Raw genomic sequence first — 23,873 nt, forward strand, 5'->3', positions numbered from 1 at the left:
CAAATACACTTGCCTTCTCAAAAAGATGTCTCACTCCTGTTTGATCCTGCAATTGTGATGACCTTAGACTCAGTGAGAAATTGCCATTGTCAAGGGAAAAAAAAATGAGGAAACTATATTCAATATTTTGTAATAACCTATAGGGAAAAGAATCTGAAAAAAAATATATATGTATGTAAAACTGAATAACTTTGCTGTACACCTTAAACTCACATGACATTGTAAATCAGCTATACTTCAATTTTAAAAAGAAAAAAGCCGAAAGAAACAATGCACATCAAATCTACAGACAGAGATGAGTAGGACTGAAAATACTCTGCAGGAACATGGCCTGTGAGCGCTCCCTTCCGTCATTCACCCAGTAAAAATTCTCATGATTGAGGGCAGGGTATTTCAACATGAATCCAAGAAAATATGACTTCCGTGCCTTATAAATCCGTGCAGCCCATCTATTCACAAGATCAAACCTCCGTCACCAGAAAGAAAAAAAAAAAACTGCTAGGAGATAGTCTCCGCAAAATGGGGAGCTTCTTATAGATTGACCATTGCAAATGAGATTTCCTGCAAAAAATAAAAATAAAAACCTTGACATTCTTAAAAAGACATCCCTAAAAATTGATTATACAGCAGTAATGTCATTTATGTGTCTTGGATTGCACTGCTAGTACATTAACATTATTTCCTGTAACCAAATAGCTTATGGAATTTCTACACCACCATAACGAACACATTATATTTTAAGCAATTACTGCAGGACACATGCAGACTAAGGGAAAAAAAAAAAAAGAGCTTGTCACTTGGGACAGCTGAGCAAAGAGAGCTGTGGCACTTTTAAAGTATTTAAATTATGATTCATTCCTTGAAACAAAGCAGCTGGCTCTCGTATTGCTCTGTTCATTAGGAAACACATGTTACTTAGGAATTCTGAAGACCTCAATGTTGAGAAATTTGATTCTGTAAAACAGGTGTATTTCTAACTCTAAGGACACTTTCTATGGCTCAAAATCTTTTCTAATTGCTTTAGAATCTTAAGTGGAATTAGAAAAAGCCAGGGGCATGACTGTTCCCTCTTCCCACCCAAAGAAATAACCCAGAGGAGTCTACAGAGAACTGGATACAGTACCTGATATAAATGCCCGTGTGAAGTGATTTGTAGGAATTTTAATTAACAGGAGAAAGGCTCTCTCAGTAAAAAATGCATAGGATGAATTCTAAAATGCAAGCACCACCCTTGCTGGAGGAGCAGAATCACCTCTAACTGTGCACACTCAGTACCTGGGCTGAGTCTATACTTCATTCTTGGTGATGCTGTTCAGAGGTCACTATAGTGAGAATTTAAGGCCCCTTCAACCTTCTCCCTCGGACCACACCCCTGGTGGACTCCGGTGATTCGGCTGCACACTGGAGTCCCCTGAGGGCTTTTGGAAATTACCAGTCTTGGGCCCCATCTCCAGGACTCTGATGTGGGGCAGAACTCATGTCTCTGGTTGATCTGGAGTGGGGTCCATGTTGCTTTATTTTAAAAGAGTTTCAGATGATTCCACCTGGCAGCCAGCGTTGAGAACCATTGAATGATGGAAGGAACCTGGGCTCTGGGGTCAAAACCTGACTGTGCCATTAACAGCTCAGAAAAGACACTCCAACCCTCTGGTCATCAATTTACGCATTTGTGAAATGGGCAAAATTATATCTACACAGAGTTGATGGCAGGATTAAAATCAAATGAGATGAGATGACCTTACCCAAAGCACAATGCATGACACATATTAAGCCCTCACCAACACTTTGCTCCTCACTGTTCATGCATTCTAAACTTTCTTTCTTCTCGTGGAGTATCATGTATGTCTTTTTGGTATTCATAGTTATCATACTTAACATCCAGTCTTGATCATCTTTGCTTCTCCCACCATAATTTTGGTGGAGAAGAGATTCAATTTATGTTGTAGAATTTAAGATTGAGCCAGAAGTACAATTTCAACATATACATGACTTTTGCTGTATCGTACTCCACTTCTCAATGCACCAGCTGGCAGAATAGAATCACAAAGCCAGCCTACCATTTGGAACCCAAAGTGGTAAAGAACCCGCCTGCCAATGCAGGAGACATAAAAGACGGGGGTTCCAACCCTGGGTCAGGGAGATCGTCTGGACGAGGGCATGGCAAACCACGCCAGTATTCTTCCCTGGAGAATCCTGTGGACAGAGGATCCTGGAAGGCTACAGTCCATAGTGTTACACAGAGTCAGACACAACTGAAGCGACTTAGCATGCACACACATTTCTAGTAAAACACCAGAGTCAATACAAACAGCAATAGAATTGACACACAAGTCACTCCGAGGTTAGCAGCCTCGTTCTGATTCAAGATACAGGAAGAAAGAATAATGAATACTACCAGCTTTTAATAGTAAATAGTGACAGAGACCCAGGCATCATGCAAGCCACCTGCCAGGACTGAAATGATGACCCCTGCTCTGTAGCTTCCTGAGAAAGACAGGCTGCAGTGATGGGATGGTGATGTATCTGCAAGTCGGTCGGGGATAGCTGCTTCTTTATAGAGACAGAAGAATCGGGAGGTGGAATATCTAAGGACCCCTGAGAAATTAGCAGTGTCTTTCAGAGCAGTTGTCAGAGGAAAAAGATGGAGGCTCAACACCACCAGACCTTTCAAATAACATCCAGAGTGTCAAATTAAATGACTGCCTTTCCCGAAGCTAAGTAAATCCATCACTGATCTTTCAACTCATAATTACAGTGATAAATTACTAAACATCCATTTTAAATATGAAGAACAACTCCATATGTGAATAAGATTCAGGAGGGAAATGCTTTTGTTTGTAGACTTTTGTATAAGGATCTGGTCTCTAAGACTTCCTCCAAGCCCAGACACACTTCCATACCAGAGAGAGGTGGACCAAAGCCTCTGCCCGGTCTTTCCTCTGTATTTCAGTGGAGACTTGTATATGTTGGTTTAAATACTTAGCAGCTGTGAATATGGTTATTCTTCCTTCAGGCATATTCCTCTCCCCTTACCATTTGATATCAAGCACATGTGACTCTAATAGTAACTCCTAGACCCTTTCCTTGATTTCTACCTTTACTTTATGCAGCTGGCTTGAATTACTGGGCATATTTTTTCCCCAGTGCACTGAGGCTTTTAACATCTATCAGATGGGTGATAGGAAGGCCACACTCTATACAGTCTAACACTTGTACAAGGCCAATTGTTTAGTCTGTCAAACCAACAGCAATCAGTCCCTTAATGTCTCCACCAATTTCTTCCTCTTTTCATTATGGATGGAACTTACTATCTGTAGGAAAATGGATTCTCCTACAATATGTTAAGTGTAAAACTGATGTTACATTGTATGTTTAGATGGTACACTATAAGGGAAAATACTTGTATTAATAAATGAAGATTAAATTTACAAAATATATCCCACAAATCTAGAAGCCTCCCTAAAAAAAAAAAAAACAACACATGACATTGTCTATCCATTATGAATGACTGACTCCCTCTTCCTCTAAGCTAAATCACAAGATACTGATTAAGATAGAAATATAAAAGTAAACCAGTGTCTTTAGGGCTATTTGAGGCTTCAAAAGCAACAGATAAACATATCCACACCAGGGGACATGTGTAGAGATGTTCATTGCAACCCTGTTTATAAGACAACAAAATGCGCATTTGTGCTCAGTCTCTCAGTTGTGCCCGACTCTTTTGCAACCCCGTGAACTGTAGCCCACCAGGCTCCTCTGTCAATGGGATTTTCCAGGCAAAAACACTGGAGTGGGTTGCCATTCTCCAGGGGATCTTCCCGACCCAGGAACCAAACCCATGCCTCTTGCATCTCCTGCATTGACAGGCGTATTCTTTACCACTGAGCCCCATGGGAAGCCCCAAATACCCATGAGTGGGGCTTAGATGATCCCCAATCCATTAACACACTATAATACTATCCAGAGTTTCACTGGATAAACTAGATCTCTATGTATCAATAGAGGATGGATATTAAAAACAACATTGAGTTGGGGGAAAAGTCACAGAATGTCATATACAAGATTAACCAGTGGCTTTTATAAAATTTGTTTTAAATATCCAAAATAGCATACTATTTATGGTTCCACATATGCAGTAAAAGTACAAAAATACAGACTGAAAATGTAAGTACTAAATTCATAACAGTGACTCTCTCTGGCACAGAAATAGAGAGGGAATATGAAATTTCCTCTTTGATATAAGGTTTTTTTTCTTCCATCTTGGGTGCCTTGTCCATGGAGGTTTGACATATTCAACCATATCTTTTTTGTATTTTTTTCTGAAATAAAAAAGACACAAGGGGCAGAAAAGCTATATGCTTGGAAATGCAATGATGAACATTGTTTTGCAAAAATGCTCTTAGGGTTGGAAAACAACCCAGCATTATATAAGTTCTGGTTTGTGTTCAGTCACTCAGTTGTGTCCAACTCTGCAACCCCGTGGTTGCAGCCTGCCAGGCTCCTCTGTCCGTGGGACTTCCCATGCAAGAATGCTGGTGTGGGTTGCCATTTCCTTCTCCAAGAAATCTTCCTGACCAGTGGATCAAACCCATGTCTCCAGCATTGGCAAGAGCTCCCCGGAAAGCGCTACATGCATTCTAGCGGCTGCACTTAACAATTGTGTGGTATTCAGGGTTGTTGTGGAGAAGGCGATGGCACCCCACTCCAGTACTCTTGCCTGGAGAATCCCATGGACAGAGGAGCCTGATGGCCTGCAGTCCATAGGGTCACGAGGAGTTGGACACGACTGAGCGACTTCCCTTTCACTTTTCACTTTCATTCATTGGAGATGGAAATGGCAACCCACTCCAGTGTTCTTGCCTGGAGGATCCCAGGGATGGGGGAGCCTGGTGGGCTGCCGTCTATGGGGTCACACACAGTTGGACACGACTGAAGTGACTTAGCAGCAACAGCAGCAGCAGGGTTATTGGCTAACAGTAAACAAAAGCACTGAGATATCTCTATCGTTTAATTAGTGGTACACTTCCTTGCCACCAATATTATTTCTATAATTTTATTTTCTCAAAATACTCTTTATATGTCCTATACAAATCCCTCTTCTGGATTTTTCATCAGAAACTCTTAGACTTTTCTAAGCCACTGCTATCCCCACGTCATCAAGAAGGCCTTCTTTGCAACTGAACAGTGGTGAATTATCCCCACGTCATCAAGAAGGCCTTCTTTGCAACTGAACAGTGGTGAATGAACGCTGGAAACAGTGGAGAGACATCTTTTTCTTCCTGTATCTCCCCCTACTTGAAAAAAGAAAGAAATCCTTGAAATAACATGAATTTGGATTACTGTGTCAGTTAAATAATGTGATGTCTTTAAGGCCACAAAAATTCCTTTTTGTTCTTTTGGTGCAGCAGAGCATAATTATAATTATTTTCTGTAAATGTTCTTTGCTTGAAAAATAATTGACTTTGTCTCACATTAATTTTAAAGATCTTAATGAATACTGTGGATTTCTAAAAGACCTAAAGGCATTGTGGAGTGCTTATAAACACATTATTATGCGAATAACCTACTGGATTCAGAGCTTCCCACTGCCCCTTGGGGGTTAATAGATAAATTCCACTCTTAGAAGGGGTACAGGTTGTGCTTTCACCCTGAGGGTCACAACAGGACTTCCCTAGCCTCATGCAAAAACTGTCTTCTGCTTTTCTTGAAAGGGTGAGACCGGATCGCCAGGATTTCCAGGATCTATTGGACCTAAAGGTGAAAAGGGAGAATCTGTAAGTACTTTAGCTTTGAGAGCAGAGGGAGAATATCCAAAAAATAGAATTAAGATATTTTTCTTAATCAGCCCCAATTCCATGTACATTGGTTGTCCCTGGCATAAGGAACAATAGATCAGATATTTGGTCATGTTCTTTAAATGAGGTACTGTTTTTACATGTATTACCTCACTTAGTTCATTAAAAAAAAAAAAACAACAACAACATTCTTCAGATGAGGAAACCGAGGCACAGAAAGGTTAAGTAACTTCCCTAAGGTCCCTAGCTTAAGTTACTTAAGCTAGGAAGTACTGAAACCATGAATCACTCCTAGGTAGGCTGATTCCAGAACCCAGAGTTTAAAAATCACTAAGCTGCCCTGCTATAACTAAAGATAATAGCTAAAATGAATAATAAAATCAGTATATCAAAAGGGCTAATTCAAAAAAAATAGAGAAGTTTATCTTTGCTCAAACAACTACTCTCAGCGTAGTCTCTGAAGTTATTCTAGGTTTTTATAAGATCAAAATGACTTCTTAAATATTACTGAGGCCAGGTTCTTCCAAAATTTAGTTCTTTTGGTGGAAAAAAGTACCTTCAGTATCATTTATATTCAAATGGGACTACCTAAAGAGATGACATGAATCCTAATTACAAAAATAATTTTTGGAAATGGCAATCCACTCCAGTACTATTACCTGGAAAAATCCCACGGACAGAGGAGCCTGGTAGGCTACAGCCCATGGGGTCACAAAGAGTCGGACAGGACTGAGCGACTTTACTTTCACTTTAAAACAAAACAAAACAAAACCCCACAGCAGCCCTCAAGAATCACCAAGAATGACTTAACAAATGTTTCATCTTTGTTTAAAAAAAAAAGGTAACACTTTAAAAAAATTTTACTTTTACCTCTTCCCTTGCTGGGATAAACAGAGAATATTGGTTGGCCAGAGATAAAAATGAAGAGCTCACTAAAATGCCTGCATGCCTGCCAAACGGGAACAATATAAAGAGTATTTAATATCACAAAGTCAAATTCTCCTTGTGCTTCAGCTTTAAAAACGAAGCGTCTTTGGCGATGATGGTCACTCTCTGACAGCTTTAGAGTTCAGGCTGTCCCCCTTGTGCTCCGAGGGGTCACTTTTGCCGTTGGTTTTCTGTCCAAACCAGTAACAGTCCTTACTGGGGTTCCACACCTGAGAATTTCCAAGGCTTTCTAGGAAATCTCTCTCTCACAAATCAGCCCAGGGTCTGCTGACTGACTGACTGACTCCATCTGCCAGCTGACTCCTACAACTCCACATTTATGGGCATCTCTTCTCAGCTCTTATCTGCCCCTTGCCCCCCACCCCGTCTCCCCTCCACACTGGAGCACTGACACCTTTTCTTAATTTCCACATGCTGCGTGGCAAACCAGGACCCAAGATTTACTAAAATTCTACTGGAATAGCCGGGACTTGTAGAGCAGAGAGAGAAATTTGAGTGGATTAGAGTAGTACCTCTCATACTAAATGTAAACTTGAATTGCTGAAGATCCTTTTGAAATGCTAATCCTAGTTCAGCAGGTCTGGGTAGTGGTTTATTACCAAATCCAAGTTCAGTTCAGCTGCTCACTGCTCATAAGTCAACAGTTGCAGAAGCAAGGGTCAGCAGAAAGGTGCTTTAATCAGAAAAAGTCACAACCTGAGAAGAGGGACTCATGTCCTGAGACCAACTCCCAAGTTTCTTTTCAGCCAGGACAGTTTTTAAAGAGAAAAATGATGGGGGTGGAGGATGGGGGAATGGCAAGAATCTCAGTGAGTCATTGAGGCAAGAGGTTGGAATCTGAATCTTTTTTCTTTCCTTTGAGTGCAGACTGGCTGACTCTTTCTTCAAATGTAATCTTGATGCATGATCTCTGGTAGGATTACTAAGGGGGCCATTGAGGGAGAGAGCTAGTCATTTTTTAATGGCTTAATTCTTCATTCTTTTTATCTAGGAAAAAATCAATAGCTTAGGCAAGGCATAGCATGCATTCAGGACAGCATAAGTCAGGAGTTAGTTTCAATTGCTTGGTGATCTCATTTTTATATTTAGATTCTTTTGAGTTCAGAGGGGAATAGGAAAGGGGCAAAAGAGCCGCTTTCAGATTGAGCAGGTGTATTTCTCAACGTGCTCAGGCCATGCTCCTGGTGTGGATCCTGGGCCGTGCTATGAGTAGCAAGAACTGGAGGACTTCACAGTTCCTGAAGGTTTTCCTCTAGCTTTCTGTCCTGTTACCAAGGCCCACCCCCTGAAACCATCTTTCTCCCCATCTACCTTACCCTCCCAGCTCTTCTCCTTGTCAGTTCCCTCTTAATCTGTGAATTATCACACCTTCCTTATATTAATACATCTTTGCCTACCTTTCTCCCAGCTTCCCACAGGAAAAAACACAAATTTCACATCATTAGTAAAGCAGCCTAGCTCTCTATGGTCTCAGCCTTTCTATTCTGGAACAGGATCTGAACTTAACATAATAACCAGAATGTCCAAACAGAAAAATAATCTTCATCCAAATCTGAACTCTGAGCCTGAGTAGTACTTTAAATGGCAGTTTGTCCCTTGTTACAGAACATTTACTACATGACTAGGTTAGATATCGGAGTGAAAATGCCATCTAGTTGAACCCCAGGATTTTCTAGATAAGGAAAAAAAGGCTGCAAAATGTGAATGACTTGCCCCAGATAGTAGCCACCGGAATTAAAACAAAATATCAGCTCTCTAGATAACCAGGCTCCTGGATTTGCTTTTTCTGCCCCAACTAGAAGTTACTTTAGTCACTGTAGCTTGGCAGAGGTTCTAAATAACCAGTGACATAAGTAATGTAATATAATCAGAAACAAGCAGTTGCAAAAGCAATGCAGCCCGTTGCTCACATCTCATTAACTTCATCTCCTATCTTAAAAATCAAATTGATTTTTAGAATTAAGACTGAAATGCAAGAATATAAATAAAGATCTCTATATATCTAATATATAGAAATTATCCAGTAAGAGATTTAATTATGTTGGATAGATATGGGCCATATTAGTCAGAGTAGGTAGGTTATACTAAGCAACAAATTAACCCTGAAATTTCTGTGGTTTTACCTCCAAGAAAAGCTTTCTCTTGCTCATACTGCCCAGCCAGTGTGGTTGGGAGGAGTGAGTGTCCTGCTCCACACAACCCTCAGTAACCAGTCAGCAGGCTGGTAAGCACCAGGGAGCTATGCCCTCTGACTTAGCCACCCCTGCCAGGACCGCAGGACTGGAGCGTGGTGAGTGGTCTCCACACGCCTCAGCCTTCACGTGCCCCACAGCCCTGCCGAATACATTTCACAGTCAGAATCAGCAGCTTGCCCCCACGTAACTGCAGGGAGGTTGGAGACATGGGGGAGAAGACGGGGCCCCCAGAAGTCCCCGGGTCATGAGGTATGACATTTTTCAGTAACCACTCACTGCCTTATGGTGATCTGAAGATCAAATCCTTACCAGGACCTTTGAGAGCAGCATTGCCTAGCATAGCGGTCCTCAGCCTTTCCCTTGACTTTCAGATGCAAAATAAAATGTTTTAAAATGTATCGTTTCCGTCTTATTATCCATTCACTCAATTCACATAATAAGGCAATTAAATTGTAAATAATATCAAACAGACTGAGTAAGTAAAGTCTAATTTTGAAGCCAGGCTGCCTCAGTTTAGATCCTCAATGACTTCTTATTGGTTTTGTGACCTTGGGGAAATGAATTAACTTCCCTGTGCCTCAGTTCCCCCTCTGTAAATGAATGTACTAACAGTAACTACCCTGTTGACCCAAGAGGTTAATTGTATTAATGTATATAATGTGATTAGAACAGGGTTTAATACATTGTAAGAATTCAATAAAGGTCAGCAATTATTGTTTTATCTGTAAAACTTTAAATTCCCTAATTTAATAAATTTTGCTGGGAGAGCAGAAGTGTACCCCACAGATGCTATGATAATCAAGGTGAATTGTATCTCTTCATTCACAGATTTTGTAGGCAAGATAAATAAGGGAACAGGGAACATACAGTAGGTGAATGCTGCTTTAGGAGAAACATTAATAACTTAGGGTTACTCAGAACCTTTCTGAATCTCTTCCCATTCTGGTAGTGGGACAATATCTCCCTCACAGCAGTGAAGTGAAGGTTAAATGATATCACGATATGGACCTTCAAGAACAGAAGCTAATACAGGGAAGCCTCCCCATCTGTGTGTGTGTGTGTGTGTGTGTGTGTGTGTGTGTGGAGGAAGGGTTGTGTTGTTAGTAACACAGTGACCATGGGGAAAGCGTTGTATCGTAAGAGGCATTCCTTCAAAGCTTTGACTCCCACCAGAACCTTCAAGCCTAAACCCAACAGCAAGAACCAGTATCAGTTCCACAGACTTGTACAGTTATTCACCCAGTAATTAACTCCTTCATGTCATTTTCGTTAAAAGGAAAGTGAAAATCAGTAAGTATTTTTACAGTAATGACTTATTTTAAACACTAATTTAGAACTCTGGCTGTATTTTTTAAGGACCAACTTAAGTAACTGGAAGAATTCAAATGAATGTCCTTCCACTGATCACTCCAGCATCTTCTCATTCATTCTGCCTCTGTTTGGATGCTTGCGTGTGTGTGTGTGTGTGTGTGAGACCATCTTCTCTTTGAACCACACCAGAGGAGGCTTTGGCCTTGGACCATATTCTAATTTGTCAACCACTCAGGATTCTCAAAATAACATTAAGATGATTAAGTTACTGTTCATTTGGGAATATTAAAGGGTTTTCTAATTCAGTTGCATACTGGTCTTCTAAGCTGCACAGGCAGACAATGTGACATTCTGGATCATTACATGTTTGCAGTGGAGGTCTGAGTTTGACCTGCAGGATTTGTTCACATCCAGGTTTGGAGAGATTATTTTTAAAAGGGTTTATAGTTGATTCTTTTTTCTATGCATTTTCCTAGGGGGAACGCTTTACAAAAGGCGAAAAGGGAGATAGAGTAAGTAGATGTTTTATCACTATCTTGGGTTTTCTATTTCATTGATTTCCTCCTCTCCGATTTCTATCATGTTTACTTTAGAGCCTAATAGATTTGATAAGATAAGCTCCCTGAGGATTCTGCTTTTTCCTCTGTGAATTTTGACTCTTTTATTTTGATAAGTATGAAATTTTAAACCTTGTTACAAGTAGTGTTTATTTTCTGTAACACATTGCTATTTGTGATTGGACATGAATGTAATGAAAGATATACACCAAGGATATTTCAGGTACAAAATTATTATGTAAGATAGTTTTTCCAAAATTTGTGTTAATGATATAAATTGGATTTACCAAACAGGATGGTTTTATCAAAAGGATCAATGATACGTCCTCTCTGGTGGTCCAATGGTTAAGACTCCAAGCTTCCAGTGCAGGGGGTACAAGTTTGAGCTCGACTCTGGGAACTAAGATCCTGCAGAACAGCCAAAAAAACATAAAAGGATCAGTGATTAAGTCATGGAAAATAATTTAATTAAAGTGAACTCTTTGTGGCCAACTTTGTACTCTTCTGTGTAACTTTAATTTTTGTGTGATTTTTGTTTCATTAAATACATGCATCTGATAGTAGAACCTCCATGACATATCAACTTAAATTCTATTCTTTCTTTTTTGCCCTTATCTGAAGTTTTATTTCTCTGAGCTGTAGGATTAGCTGATGACAAACCAGCTAATAACAATGTCAGTTGAGTAGAGGACACAACGATTGCTAATGGACCATGATGACTACAGTGTCAAAAGTGACATTGGGGAAAAGCTGTTACAGAGAAGAAAGGAAAATAAGAAATGGTTTATTAGCAATTATTATTTTGAGTCATATGTTAGGATGAACCCTTCTTGACTTCATCATGACTTTATTGCATGTCAGCTACTGAAAGTGTAAATGAATTGTAGCATTAGAGACTCTGTCCTCCATCTGAATATAAACACATGTATGGTGATGATTTCATTTACAGGGAGAACCTGGAATAACAGGATCACAAGGAATAAAGGTAATCCCCTGACAGCCTTCTCTTGCATCTCCAACATAATGAGATTGTGAAAATTAAAGTAACCATTTCTTTCCCACCCGTGTGTTTAGGGCGAGCCTGGAGATCCTGGTCCACCTGGTGTAATTGGAAGCCCAGGACTAAAGGTACATAAGAAATCACTCAGGGAAATGTGGAAGTTGTTTTGAAGGTATAGCCATTTCTGTGTAAAACAAGGAGCTCTGATGTACCACTCATTTTCATCACAAATGTTGTCAGGGATTTTATCATGTTTTCATAGCGATTCCCCCCACAGACACACTCCCGTATCGGCTGCATTTATTACACACATGGTGCCTCTGTCTTTTGGATCACAATAGGATATTTAAGTACTTTTCAGACCATATTTACAGTACCATCCCTGAAAGCTTTAAGAGTAAAAAATATGAGCCACATCTACGACCCTGTTTCCTTAAAGAGAACAGGATTTATTTCCCAAGCCCAAATTCTGCAGCCCACAGGCACTTGAGTTTCCCACACAGAATTCTATAGGACTGTCCCAAAGGAGACCCACTGCTAGGAGGCACTAGAAGGATCTGTGTAATGTGCCCGACCCATGTGTATGGCAGGTTATCCAGACTCACCTGCTGGTAAGAACATGCATGTGTGCTCAGCCGCTAAGCCATGTCTGACTCTTTGAGACCCCATGGGCTGTAGCCCACCAGGCTCCTCTGTCCATGGGATTTTCCAGGCAAGAATACTGGAAAGGATTGCCATTTCCTCCCCCAGGGGAATCTTCCCAACCCAGGCATCAAACCTGCGTGAGAGCAGACTCATTTGAATGAAAATATCTTGAAACTGTAAGCCCAAAGCACATTTCAGTGTTACACAGAGGAGCCTGGATACTTTTTCTATAGATAAAGGTCACAGCATGTTTTACATATATTCAGGTACAGACTATATTTTTAGCACAAGTAAAGTATTATATTGCCTTCTATTTTAGGGTCAGCAAGGACCTGCAGGCTCTGTGGGACCCAGAGGACCACCAGGAGATATTGTATGTATAGTAGATGCATGTGTCATTTTAAAGACTGTCCGCATCTGTTCATGCAAATGAGTTATACTGCATTTTCCAAGGGCAGGGGTCATCTCTACAACTGAAACCGATCACACTAATGTCAGAGGCTGTTGAGAAGGCTCATATCTCCATTAGTTATGTGAGATCCTTTTGAATATTATTAACCTAACAAATCAGTCTTTGAAACCCAAGTTATTAACATTTCCATTATACATCATTATACATGGCTTTTGATTAAATTCTCCATTCAAGAAAGACATTTCCAAAGCTTCTGTTGTATTCTTGCAGAAGTCTCCAAAAAGGGGGCAAATCTTTTGGCTGAAAATACTTCTATAATGCAGTTGGTGAAAGGTCCTCAGGTTGCATTATAGCCTAGTTTTACTGGACTCACAATTCCCTCTCTCTCTCACACACACACGTACATACGTATCCTCACACCCCTTAAATGCACTGTTTTTCTTTTTTTGGATTATACTTGATTTACAGTATTAGTTTCAGGTGTACATAATAATTCAATATGTTTATAGATTATACACCATTTAAAGTGACTACAAAATAATGGCTAAATTCCATGTATTGTACAATATACCCTTCTTGCTTATTTATTCTACACACAATAGTCTGTATTTCTTAATCCCTTTCATCTATCTCCCCCCTCTCCTTTCCCCCACTGGTAATTAGTTTGTTCTCTATTTGTATGAGTCTGTTACATTTGGTTATATTCATTCATTTTATTTTTTATATTCCACATATAAGTGATAACATGCAATATTTGTCTTTGTCTGACATTCCATAAAGAACAATACTCTCTAAGTCCATCAACACTATCGCAAATGGCAAAATTTCTTTCATTATTATGGTCAAATGGCATTCCATTAAATATATATGATATCTTCTTATCCACTTATCTGTTGATGGGCACTTCGGTTTCTCCCATATCTTGGCAGTTGTAAATAATGCTGCTAAGGACACTGAGGTGCGTGTATCTTTTTGAATTACTGTTTTCATTTCCTTTGAATATATAACCAGGAGTGGGGTTGCTAAATCATTAGGTGATTCTCTTTTAGATTTTGAAGAACCTCCATAATGATTTCTCTAGTGGCTATACCAATTTTCATTCCTACTAACAGTGTATTCAGGTTGCCTTTTTGCAACATCCTTTCAAACATTTGTTACTTGTGGAATTTTTGACGATAACAATTCTGATGGGTGTGAAGTGATACCTTACTGTGGTTTTGATATGCATTTCTCTAGATGATTAGCAATATTGAGCATCTTTTTATGTGCTTGTTGGCCATTTGTATGTCTTTTTGGAAAAATGTCTATTTGGGTCTTCTGCTCATTTTTTAAGCAGGTTGTTTGTTTTTCTTAATATTGAGTTGTATGATATATATATATATATATATATATATATGTATGTATGTGTGTGTGTGTGTGTGTGTGTGTGTGTATATATATATATATATATATATATATATATATATATTGACCTCTTTTCAGCCATATCATTGGCAGATATTCTCTCCCATTCAGTAGGCTGTCTTTTCATTTTGTCCATAGTTTCCTTTGCCATGCAAAAACTTTTAAGTTTAATTAGGCCCTGTTTGTTTATTTTTGCTTTTTTTTTTCCCTTGTCTTAGGAGACAGATTCAAATATATTGCTAAAATTTATGTCAAAGAGTGTTCTGCCTATGTTTTCTTTTAGGAGTTCTATGGTTTCAGGTCTTATCTTTGAGGCTTTAATTAAGTTTGAGTTTATTTTTGTATATAGTGTGAGAAAATGTTCTAACTTATTCTTTTATATGTAACTGTTCAGTTTTCCCACTTACTGAAAATATTGTCTTTACTGTATATTCTTGCCTCCTTTGTCATAAATTAAGTGACCATTAATCGGTTTATTTCTGAGCTATCCATTCTGTCGCATTAAGCTATGTGTCTGTTTCTGTGCCAGTACCATACTGTTTTGATTACTGTAGCTTTGTAGTATAGTCTGAAGTCAGAGAGTATGATATTCCCAGCTTTGTTTTTCTTTCTCAAGATTGCTTTGGCAATTAGGGGTCTTTTGTGCTTTCATATAAATTTTAGGATTATTTATCCTAGTTCAGTGTAGGGATTGCATTAAATCTGTAGATTACTTTGGGTTGTATGGACATTTTAACTATATTAATTCTCCCAATCCATGAACACAGGGTATTTTTCCATTTCCTTATATCTTGTTTGGTTTTCTTCATCAGTGTTTTATAGTTTTTAGAATATAGTTTTTTCACTTCATTGGTAAAGTTTATTCCTAGGTATTTTATTCTTTTTCATTCAGTTTTAAATGGAATTGTTTTGCTTTCTCTTTTGGATGGTTTATTATTAATATATAGAAAAGCAACAAATTTCTGTATATTAACCTCATATCCTGCAACTTTACTGGATTCTTTTATTAGTTCCAATAGTTTTTTTGGTGGAGACTTTAGGGTTTTCTATATATAATATGTCATCTGCAAATAGTGACACTTTTACTTATTTCTTTCCAATTTGGAGGCCCTTACAATGGAGAAAATGTTGTCGTTGTCTAGTTGCCCAGTCATGTCCAACTCTGCAAACCCATGGCCTGCAGCACAGCAGGCCTCTCTGTCCCTCACCATTTCCCAAAGTTTGCCCAAGTTCATGTCCATTGCATCAATGATGCCATTCAGTCATCTCATCCTCTGATGCCCTCTTCTCCTCCTGTCCTCAATCTTTCCTAGCATCAGGGACTTTTCCAATGAGTCAGCTGTTTGCATTAGATGACCAAAATACTGGAGTTTCTGCTTCAGCATCAGTCCTTCTAATGAGTATTCAGGGTTGATTTCCGTTATGATTGACTGGTTTGGTCTCCTTGCTGTCCAACAGACTCTCAGGAGTACTCCAGCACCACAGCTCAAAGGTATCAATTCTTCAGCACTCCACCTTCTTGTAAGACCAGAAACTACAAAACTCTTAGAGGAGTCAGGCAGAACACTGATGTAAATCACAGCAATTTGGATGCCTTTTATTTCTTTTTCTTTGCTGAGTGCTACATCTAGGACTTCCAATGCTGTGTTAAATAGAAGTGATGAGAGTGGGCGTACATGTTTTCTTCCTGATTTTAGAGGAAAAGTTTTCAGCTTTTCACCACTGAGTATGATGTTAGCTTTGAATTTGTCATAAATGGTGTTTATGATATTGAGATATGTTCCCTCTATACCAGCTTGAATGAGCATTTGTCATGAGTGAATGTGTAATTTTGTGAAGTGCTTCTTCTGCACCTTTTGAGATTATCGTGATTTTTATCCTTTCTTTTATAAATGTGGTATATCGCACTGATTGCTTCATGGATATTGAAACATCCTTGCATTCCTGGAATAAATCCCATTTGATCATGCTATGTGATTACTTTTATATATTGTTGAATTCAGTTTGCTACTAATATTTTCAGAAGGATTCTCACATCTGTATTCATCAGAGGTGTTGTTGTGTTATTTAGTCACTAAGTCACATCCAACTCTTTTGAGACCCTATAGACTATAGACTGACAGGGTCTTCTATCCATGGGATTTCCCAGGCAGGAATACTGGTGTGCATTGCCATTTCCTTCTCCAGGGGATCTTCTCAACCCAAGGATCAAACTTGTGTCTTATGCTTGACAAGCAGATTCTCTACCACTGAGCCAGCAGAGAAGTCCTTCATCAGTGGCATTGGCCTGTAATTTTCTGTTTTGCTCTGGTTTTGGTATCAGAGTAATGGTGGCCTCATAGAATGAATTTGGGAGTGTTTCTTCCTCTTCAGTTTTTAGTAATCTTGAAGGGTAGGCGTTAACTCTTCATTATATGTTTGGTAGAAATCACCTGTGAAGCTGTCCAGTTCCAGTTATTTACTTTCTGTAATTTTATCATTATTATTATTATAAATTCAATTTCACTACTAGTGACTAGCCTGTTCAGATTGTCTATTACTTCCTGATTCAGTGTTGGAAAATTTTATGTTTCCACAAATTTGTCTACTTCTTCTGCTAAGTCGCTTCAGTCGTGTTCGACTCTGTGTGACCCCATGGACTGCAGCCCACCAGGCTCCCCCATCCCTGGGATTCTCCAGGCAAGAACACTGGAGTGGGTTGCCATTTCCTTCTCCAGTGCATGAAAGTGAAAGTGAAATCGCTCAGTCGTGCCCGACTCTTAGCGACCCCATGGACTGAAGCCTACCAGGCTCCTCCATCCATGGGATTTTCCAGGCAAGAGTACCAGAGTGGGGTGCCATTGCCTTCTCCCCTACTTCTTCTAGGTTGTCCAATTTGTTGGCATGTAACAGTAGTGTTCTTTTGTTATCTCCTTGTATCTTCATGGTAATGGTTGTTATTTCTCCTCTTTCGTATCTTATTTTGTTTATGTGTTGTCCTCTCCATTTTTTCTTGATGGACTCTCATGAAAAGTTTACCGCTTTTGTTTGTCTTTTAAAAAAACACAGATGTTTGTTTTGTTGATCTTTTATATTGTTTGTTTGGTTTTTTTTTTTTTTTGGTCTTTATTTCATTTATTTCCTCTCTGATCTTTGTTATTTCCTTCTGCAGACTTTTGGTTTCACTTGTTCTTCTTTTTCTAATTCCTTCAGTTGGTAGGTTCAGTTTTTTATCTGAGATATTTTTCTTGTTTCGCAAGTTAGGCTTGTATCACTACAAACTTTCCTCTTAGAACTGCTTTTGCTGTACCCCATAGATTTGGGAAAGTAGTGTTTCCATTTTTATTTGTCTTGATGTGTTTTCTGATTTCCTTTTGATTTCTTCATTTTCATCCTGGTTTTGTATAGCATGTTGTTTAGTCTCCATGTTTTTGTGTTTATCCCATTTTTATTCCTGTAATTGATTTCTAATTTCATACCATTTGGGTTAGAAACAATGCTTGATACAATTTCTACTCTCATGTTTATTTGGACTTGTTTTGTGGCCTAGCATGTGATTGAGCTGGAGAACGTTCCTTCTGCACCTGAAAAGAATAAGAATGGGTACTCTGCTATTTTTTTGATTGAGTAAATTCACTTTTATATCCCATCTCTGATGTTTGTGTCCCTTGAACAAATTCCCTGGCCTTCTGACATCTTTGGAGTCAAAACCTCTCCATCGGTCCTCACTTGAGCAAAACAAGGAAAATGCTTCTTGGACACTGACCTCTATCTGGCAATTTGATTATGCTCTGTGAAACTGTTAGAATCTCTCCTTTTCCCATCATTTTAGGAGCAGCCCCTTGACATCTTGCTTTATTATCAATGCTCCCAGGCTGAGCCTCCAAGGTTTCATCTTTCAGCGCATTTGGTCATTTGGTACATTGAACATTCAGTTCATGGAGCAAAACTTTTTGGTGCTCCCCCGAGCCATTTAGTGAACCATTGCAGGTGAGCCTAATGGAGAGATCTTACAAGAAAAGAACAAAATGCTGGTGGCACAGGTGGAACCACAGGGTATATAAGAAATGAGGTTATGTGATAGGGCCTAGGCTAAAAAAGAGAACAAAATAAAAAGAGAAAATGCCTCTGTTGCCAAGTCAAAGTAAAAGTATATTTTCTGTTTATCCTGTTTGGGGCAGTAATACGGATGGGCATTTGGTTCAGTTCTCCCTTATTTATTTTTTTTCCCATTACATCCAGGTTTCCTCACTTGAAACAATAAGCCACATACTTTCATTAATGTTTTTCTCTCTCCAGGAGACCAAAATCAGCACATTCCCATATGTTAAAATTTAGTTCTCCTGACAAAGACTCAGAGACAGAAATGTTTTTACAATAAGAAATGTTCTAATTGCTCTTGCCCTTTAATTCTGAATTTTCTAGGGGTTACCAGGAGAACACGGGATCCCAGGCAAACAAGGCAATAAAGGAGAAAAGGTATCGCTTCTGTTTCATTCACTCTGCATGTTAAGTAGCTGAGGATGAGGATGAGACGGGATCATAAGGACTTTGGAGGAGTGAAAGGACAGGACACGGCAGCTGATGTTGCACAGGGGATAGGAGTTCACGTGGACTCTGCAGGAATGGCTTCTCTGGGGTGGTTCACTGTGGCAGCCGGGTGCTGGCTCTGAAACACAATGTGACAAAAGGAACCGCTTTGGAGATGAAGATCTCAGAACTTGGAAAGTCTGCTTCATGCTCAGCTATAGTTATAGACAGCACAGGTATAGACCTAAGAAGTCTCAATCTCATGACATGTTGGAAATAGTATATTAATATGGAACCATTCCTTGAGAATAACTTAAAGAAAATGTAAAAATTACATGACGAATAGATTTTCCCTTCTGTGCATCTATCTATTCACTTACATACATTTCAGGAGACCATAAACATAGCTCTCCACAAGATCCAAGTGTACTTAAGACAACAGTGTCTGTGTGGATTGGGCACTCAGTACACATTGTGAAATGAGTGAATGAGAGAATGCAGTGTGACTGACTGTGATGACAATTTAAAGTATGGTTGCTGCCACACCGCCCACCGTGAACCTGAGCTGTGAAGTGAGCATCTTACCTTGTTTCCTCAGGGAGACCCAGGTGGGATTACAGGCCCTCCTGGACTTCCAGGTCCAAAAGGTGAGGCTGGTCCTCCAGGAAAAAGCCTGCCAGGGCAACCAGTAAGTAGTAACCTTTTTGCTGATATTTCCTTTGAAAGTTGATGAATCACTGTTTGTGTACTCCCTGTTTCTGATCACAGGTATAGCAATAAGTTTAGGTCTGCAGAAAAAAGAAGCATTCATCTTATTCTTTAGATCAGAGGTCTAATCTTTTTGGAAATTTGATACAAAGGCCTCTCTTCTGAAGACAATGCACATATACATACCATTTTACATACAATTTTGGAAGATTTATAGCCCCACCCCACCCCCTGAATCTTCTTTAGAGATCGAAGAAGCCTAGTAAAGTATGCTAGTTTTAAAACATGAACCTTCCTTGGACAGTCTTAAACAAACTGCTTGAAATTTCCCTTCTAGAGGCTCTGCATATGTGGCACGTCATCTATTAAAAAAAAAAAAGTCCTTGTGGCTTGGGCTAATCCCAGGACATTTTATGGAAAATCTAAACCATATGCTTATTTCATGTGCCTTTTTTTCCTCATCCCCTTTGACCTTTTATATAATAATAATAAAGTTCTCAATATCAGATGCCTCATTTTAAAGATGAAAACATCTTATATTTTAAAGTAACTATACAAAATTTATAACCTAGTAAAATGTGTATTCTTTTACAAAAAAAGGTTTATGCAAAAAAGATGAGGAGCAATGAAATATTTTTGAGTTATAACTTCTTAAGTGTAAGTAAACTTTTTAGAAAAAGAAAATATATTAACCTCATTTTCTTTTCTTTCTTTAGGGATTAGATGGAAGTCCTGGGGCACCTGGTCCACGAGGGCCAAAGGTAAAATATCAAAGATAATTTTTAAAGAATTAATAATTTGCAAAATGTGCCTAGAAAATTCCTGTCCCTTGAACCTCTCACTAATAGAAGCATCTCATTGCACAGGGCGAAAGAGGACTTCCAGGTGTCCAAGGCTCGCCAGGGGACATAGGCCCCCCAGGGATAGGGATTCCTGGCCGAACTGTAAGTGAAATTCAATCAAGTTCGTGAAACCCGGTTGACCCGCTATTGTGAAATAAGATCTTGTGACATATATGCATAATAGAAAAGAATGAAATGGTCAGAGGAAGAAATACAAAAAAGTGCTAGTCAGAGGGCAAGAATTAATGGGCCTTGTAGTTACATCCTAACACAGAAGGTAGCCACTGTTTATTGACTTACAGATGCTAATCACACATACACTGATTTTCTGAATTATAAAACGTGGACTTAACCCTTTAATCCTCCATTCTATATATTAAAAAGAACAAACTCATGTTTACAAGATTATGAGAATGCCCCAATATTAGGTTATTCTATATTACTGTCTGTTTTCAATTAGAATAAAATGAAAACTTAATTTTAATGGAGTGCATATAAATGAGATATCAAAAATCTCTATGTATTATTTTAGAGAAGAGGTAATAAAAATTGTTTGTGATAGTTAAGACAAATAATAGCCATAAGGATAATAATGACCATTGTATGTATGCTTGTGGACTAAATAGCAGTAAGAGATAAAACTTTATATTTACTATGAAAAAACATAAAAGATTTTTACGCAAGAAAAGTGAGGTAAATGGTTATTCTAATGACATTAATTTGGGAATTGGCCTTGAAATGAAATTATCCTGAGAGGTAAAAGAAGATGTAAATAGTGAATGGTTGTACTGTGTTTGACTGCTGTTTGATTTTCCAAGGCAAGAAGGTAAAGACCACTGGAGATGGGAAGTTAAAGTAAAAAAGTAGTTTAGGAAATTATTAGGGGAGTGAAGGAGGTTGAAGCAAGAAAAAAATAATAAACCAACAAACCAAAAATAACTTAAACACACAGAATAAATAGCAAGGAAGCAAAAAAGTAGCTTTGACAATATGAATATTTATTTCAAAGTAAGAAGAGAGAAGGCAGCAAGCAGGTAGTGAAGTCAGGTACTAGGACCCCAGCTCGTTGCTTACCCAGGTAGTCAGTCACTTCCTCAGCCAGAGGCCCACAGTCATTCAGTAGGGAAGGATCTGTCATCGTTAGGTTCACCGATAATCTTCTATCCCATTTTAGTTTCCCCCAAATTCCAGTTTTCTAACACAGAAAAGAATAATTGATTGAAGTTTTATTTCCTACTCCTATCACTGAAAACCGGTTCTGGCAATTTCTTCAGAGAAAGGACTCACAGTAAAAAGCAGGAAGGAAGGAAGCCTGAGCTGGTTACCCTGTGGGCGGTCAGTGTCTGACAGACAGAACTCAGGTGTGGTGTTTATACACTCATGAGTGTGCAGGAACCATGGCAGGGCCAAGACGAACGTCCTGGGCATCCAAGTGCAGTCATGGTGGTACCTCCAGCACTGCATTTGGTCAGAGGTCTATCTGCCACCCAGAACTCTTAGCCAACTTTGCAGAGAGTTTTCAGGGTGTGTGTGGTGGAGAGCCCCACTGCTCCACTAAGTACATGACAGTATCTGTTCCTTTTTCCCTTGTGGATAATTTATGGACATTCCCAGCAGAATTATGATCATTGAATCTCCTTCTACTCAGGGCTCCCAAGGACCAGCTGGAGAGCCAGGGATTCAGGTAAGCTACTTAACCAAGCTATTTGGCACCACAAATCCACTTTGCTGACCTGGGGGGTAATTACTAAAGGACTGTCCTTATAAGTATCTATTTTTGCCCTTTTGCAGGGTCCTCGAGGTCTCCCTGGGTTGCCAGGAACTCCAGGGACCCCAGGGAATGATGTAAGAACAATGTTTACCCGCTTCCCCTCTCCCCCAAACCTGTTTTAACCTGCTCTTATGCCAAGGTGCAAAGATTTGAACATGATGTTTCTGTTTTCAGGGAGCTCCAGGGAGGGATGGAAAGCCAGGTCTGCCAGGCCCCCCAGGTGACCCGGTATGTTGACAGACTGTGCCTGATTTATGTATCTTTAATGCACCCAGAAGCCAAACAGCCTACCAAGCAAGTTTTGCTGTCCAAACCAATTAGAATGCTCAGTGTCTGCTTGGTGATTTTGTTTATCCCCATTATTTTCTAAAGGGGAAAAAAATTCAAGCTACATCAGCATTTTTGTGTGTGTGGTGAATACTTATGAGGGCATAATTCAGTTGTACAATTTTGCCCCAAATTGAACCTTGGCATATGTCTCAATCCCATGGAAAACTGAGTTAAAATACATAGCCACAGATTCTGTTCTTTCTAGTGCTAGTGACTAAATGAATTTCATTTTTCTAAATGAATGTTTGCAGATAAGTTTCCCACAATACGGTACATATCTATTGATTCTGTGGCTTTAAAAATGCTGAAATGATTAAATTACAAAACTGCCCTGAGTAGGCTCTTTCAAAATGGGTTTAGGCACTAAATGTGTGTCCAAAGTTTTATTTTAGGTTAAACTTTGCTTTGAGTGACAATGAAATCCCTTTAAATAGCCTCAGAATCGGCAGTTATAATTTAAGAAGCCATATGGTACATGACATCGTATTAAGAATTTTGTATAATAAAATCCAAATCTAGCCTCTCAGTTCTAAGTCTCACAAATCCTTCTGCTTCTCACACTGTGCAGGGCTTACATGCCTTTATAAGCTATGTGCAGCGAGGTATTTTGGCCTTTAACTCCCCAATGTAGTGAATCATGTATGTATTGTCTGGGAGTCTAAAGCGTTATTGGGATTTATGGTGTCTCTCTGAAAGGACATTTTAAGACACGAGGGAGATTCTGCCTGAGTCTCCTAGTGTCTTATTTTGCCTATCACCTAAGCCACCTATTGGCTCTTTTGAATTCAATGAGGAACAGCTTTAAGAGAAACATCCTGTACTTTCCATATTTCTCAACAGACTGATGATTTGCTTGGCAGAGGAATGGTTTCCTTTTAACAAATGATTTGTCTTTATGTATAATTTAAAACCAATAATATGTTAAGGTTGGCATGACGGTTGCCCGGCACGATTCAGAATTGAAACGATGTGTGTTTCCGTGTTCATGGTAAAGAAATGGTATTTCTCTATTTCTCAAAAATGGTTATGAACTCTGTTAGTGTCCTGTATTTGTTTCTGAAGAGGAAGACTCATGTTAGCCAACCATCGTGATGGCAATGGGAGGCTCTTAGAAGCTTTATGATGAGAAATCTCAGCAGCTCAGCATTTTGAGGGCATACATTTGTTGTATGTTTGTATTATAAGTGCCTGTATATGTCTAAATAGCTGTATTTGGTTTTTTCTTCTTATCCACAGATTGCACTTCCTCTCTTGGGAGATATCGGGGCCTTATTCAAGGTATTCTGTTGCCGTGTAAGAAATTGTGTGCTAATTTCCAGAAAAAAAATCAGAAAGGAAATCTTTACCAGAGGTTGAGTTAGCCTGAACTAAAATTCCATTTTTTTTTTTTTAACGGTAGAGCATCTTTCAGACAGAAAAAGGAACATGGATCCATCTGTATCTTGT

The 23,873-nt window shown here is 39.1% G+C and overlaps 1 protein-coding gene and 1 long non-coding RNA gene across 4 annotated transcripts in view; one reads left to right on the forward strand and one right to left on the reverse strand.

The window, feature by feature from the left end:
- The window catches only part of COL19A1 (collagen type XIX alpha 1 chain), a 440,957-nt gene that overhangs the window by 353,859 nt on the left and 63,225 nt on the right, over window positions 1-23,873 (forward strand). For both annotated transcript variants that reach the window (XM_086316743.1, XM_086316744.1), the window contains 13 exons: window positions 5,712-5,774; window positions 10,726-10,761; window positions 11,756-11,791; window positions 11,881-11,934; window positions 12,771-12,824; window positions 18,672-18,725; window positions 19,375-19,464; window positions 20,201-20,245; window positions 20,351-20,428; window positions 21,975-22,010; window positions 22,118-22,171; window positions 22,272-22,325; window positions 23,664-23,705. In XM_086316743.1, the coding sequence (XP_086172869.1) occupies window positions 5,712-5,774; window positions 10,726-10,761; window positions 11,756-11,791; window positions 11,881-11,934; window positions 12,771-12,824; window positions 18,672-18,725; window positions 19,375-19,464; window positions 20,201-20,245; window positions 20,351-20,428; window positions 21,975-22,010; window positions 22,118-22,171; window positions 22,272-22,325; window positions 23,664-23,705 (696 nt within the window). The remainder of the gene's footprint in view (window positions 1-5,711; window positions 5,775-10,725; window positions 10,762-11,755; window positions 11,792-11,880; window positions 11,935-12,770; window positions 12,825-18,671; window positions 18,726-19,374; window positions 19,465-20,200; window positions 20,246-20,350; window positions 20,429-21,974; window positions 22,011-22,117; window positions 22,172-22,271; window positions 22,326-23,663; window positions 23,706-23,873) is intronic.
- Window positions 18,617-23,873, reverse strand: part of LOC147365561 (uncharacterized) — a 29,665-nt gene continuing 24,408 nt past the window's right edge. For both annotated transcript variants that reach the window (XR_015132565.1, XR_015132564.1), the window contains 3 exons: window positions 21,401-21,521; window positions 19,362-19,564; window positions 18,617-18,915 (listed from right to left, as the gene is read on the reverse strand). This is a non-coding gene — a long non-coding RNA (uncharacterized LOC147365561). The remainder of the gene's footprint in view (window positions 18,916-19,361; window positions 19,565-21,400; window positions 21,522-23,873) is intronic.

Source organism: Bos grunniens, chromosome 9, assembly GCF_055505025.1.
Source record: "Bos grunniens cultivar Pamir isolate PY7600 chromosome 9, Bosgru_T2T1.0, whole genome shotgun sequence".
NCBI classification, from domain to species: Eukaryota; Metazoa; Chordata; class Mammalia; order Artiodactyla; family Bovidae; genus Bos; species Bos grunniens.